Below are 1,638 nucleotides of genomic sequence, written 5' to 3' on the forward strand. Positions count from 1 at the left end.
ATTATTCTGTGGACCATTAAACTCATTGTTATCATTTAACTCACGGCTGTTATCATTTTGATCTGTGTTCATACTCTTATTTGTTTCCGGAACTTTGTTTTGTCGAAATAAAGCACCGAATATAATACAACTTAATACAATCATGCCAAGAATAAGCAAAGTTGTACGCCATCCAAAATTTTCAATGAAAAAAGCAACAAGCGGAGCAAATGTTGAAGTTCCAAATCCAGTCCCAGATGCGGCCAGTCCTACGAATAAATTCAAATATTTTCAATTATGACTAACCATATGGACAGTCATAAAAAAGATATAAATGAAGAACTTTTAATGAAAGCATGAAAGTCTTTGGAAAACAAGAATATGTTTCGAGACATTTAAAAATAAATAAAATCATTCAAAGTTCGTGCTCTCATTTTCTCCGGCTATTCCATGTAACCGATAAAAGAAGACGAATTCGATAGAAAATTACCTTCACCTACCATTTTTATTTCTTTTTATAAGAGTTATAAAAAAATTACATTGCAAAAACGGAGAGACTTTACTTTGTCGCACTTTGAGCTTATACTTAGCTCAAATGAGATAAGAGATAACAGGCTTTTATGTCTATATTTTATCATAATTAAACACAAGAACTCACCGGTTGCCACGGAACGATATTTTTCAAAATTCGTAGTAACGCTAACTAGTTCCTGGAGTAAAATAGTTCATTTCACACAAGAATTTTTATTTGAATTTTATTTCTTACCGACAAATAGATGAAACTAAAACCTGTTCCCGTTACAAAACCTGAAGTGAAATGTAACATCAAAGATGAAATTATCTATTGACTAAAAGTTTTATGCAAAATTACCAATTGTAATTATAGTAGTAGTGATATTAAGTGCATATGCACTAATTAAGCAACCGATTACACTCAATATTGATCCAACGATGGCTACTGTACGGCAATTGTACTTTTTTATGAAATGCGATGCAATTGGTCCTTTGGAAAATAATGTCGTTAAAAAAATCGCTTTTACCCATATAATTCATCATGTTTGCCATCTCCGCCGAACCCCGCACAATCCTGGCATCGACAAAATCACTCCGCTAATGAACTATATGGGTATTTAAAATGGAATAGACAATTACCTCCCAACAACGGCATCCCAGAAACAATAGATGGAACCCAAGATGTAGCTACTTTACTTTCATTAAACTCAACTGACAACTCATTTTCTATCATGCCCATTGTATATATGATCCCATCGACTTAATGATATCAAAGTCCAAATAAAAATATTTAATAGAAAATAAAAAATATCCCAAAAAGTCTTACTGATTGCATTTGAGAAAAAGGCTGCTATCACAATTATCCAACTTTGGCAACTATCCATATAAATTTCATCTTTTCCACTGTCTTTGGTGATTTTCTTTGATTTTTGACTTGAACAAGCAATATCGTGGTGGTTTTCCATCTTAATTTCAATAGCTTCTGTATTCGTCTGAGGTGAGTTATGCTGTTTTTGTGCGAAGATTTTATCACACATTGCACGTGTACGTTATAGATAGATTACACACAAAAAAATTTGCGGAAAAATTTAATGTAAAAGCGGTTACTGAGTAGTGTGTGGTTAAATTTAAAGGCAATGCGGTTAA

At 32.5% G+C, this 1,638-nt stretch overlaps 1 protein-coding gene across 1 annotated transcript; it reads right to left on the reverse strand.

Moving 5' to 3' along the window:
• Positions 1-44: 44 nt before the first annotated feature.
• LOC116350274 (monocarboxylate transporter 14-like) lies at positions 45-1,457 on the reverse strand (the record flags this gene model as incomplete). The annotated part of the gene is made up of 6 exons (XM_031782023.1): positions 1,319-1,457; positions 1,132-1,251; positions 851-982; positions 746-786; positions 638-689; positions 45-248 (listed from the first exon to the last, which is right to left on the reverse strand). Coding segments are annotated over exons 1-6 (688 nt in total), but the record flags the coding sequence as incomplete, so codon positions are not given.
• Between the last annotated feature and the right edge of the window lie 181 nt (positions 1,458-1,638).

The sequence above is a fragment of the Contarinia nasturtii genome, unplaced genomic scaffold (assembly GCF_009176525.2).
Source record: "Contarinia nasturtii isolate CC-2019 unplaced genomic scaffold, AAFC_CNas_1.1 Cnas_scaffold_4043, whole genome shotgun sequence".
Classification (NCBI taxonomy): Eukaryota; Metazoa; Arthropoda; class Insecta; order Diptera; family Cecidomyiidae; genus Contarinia; species Contarinia nasturtii.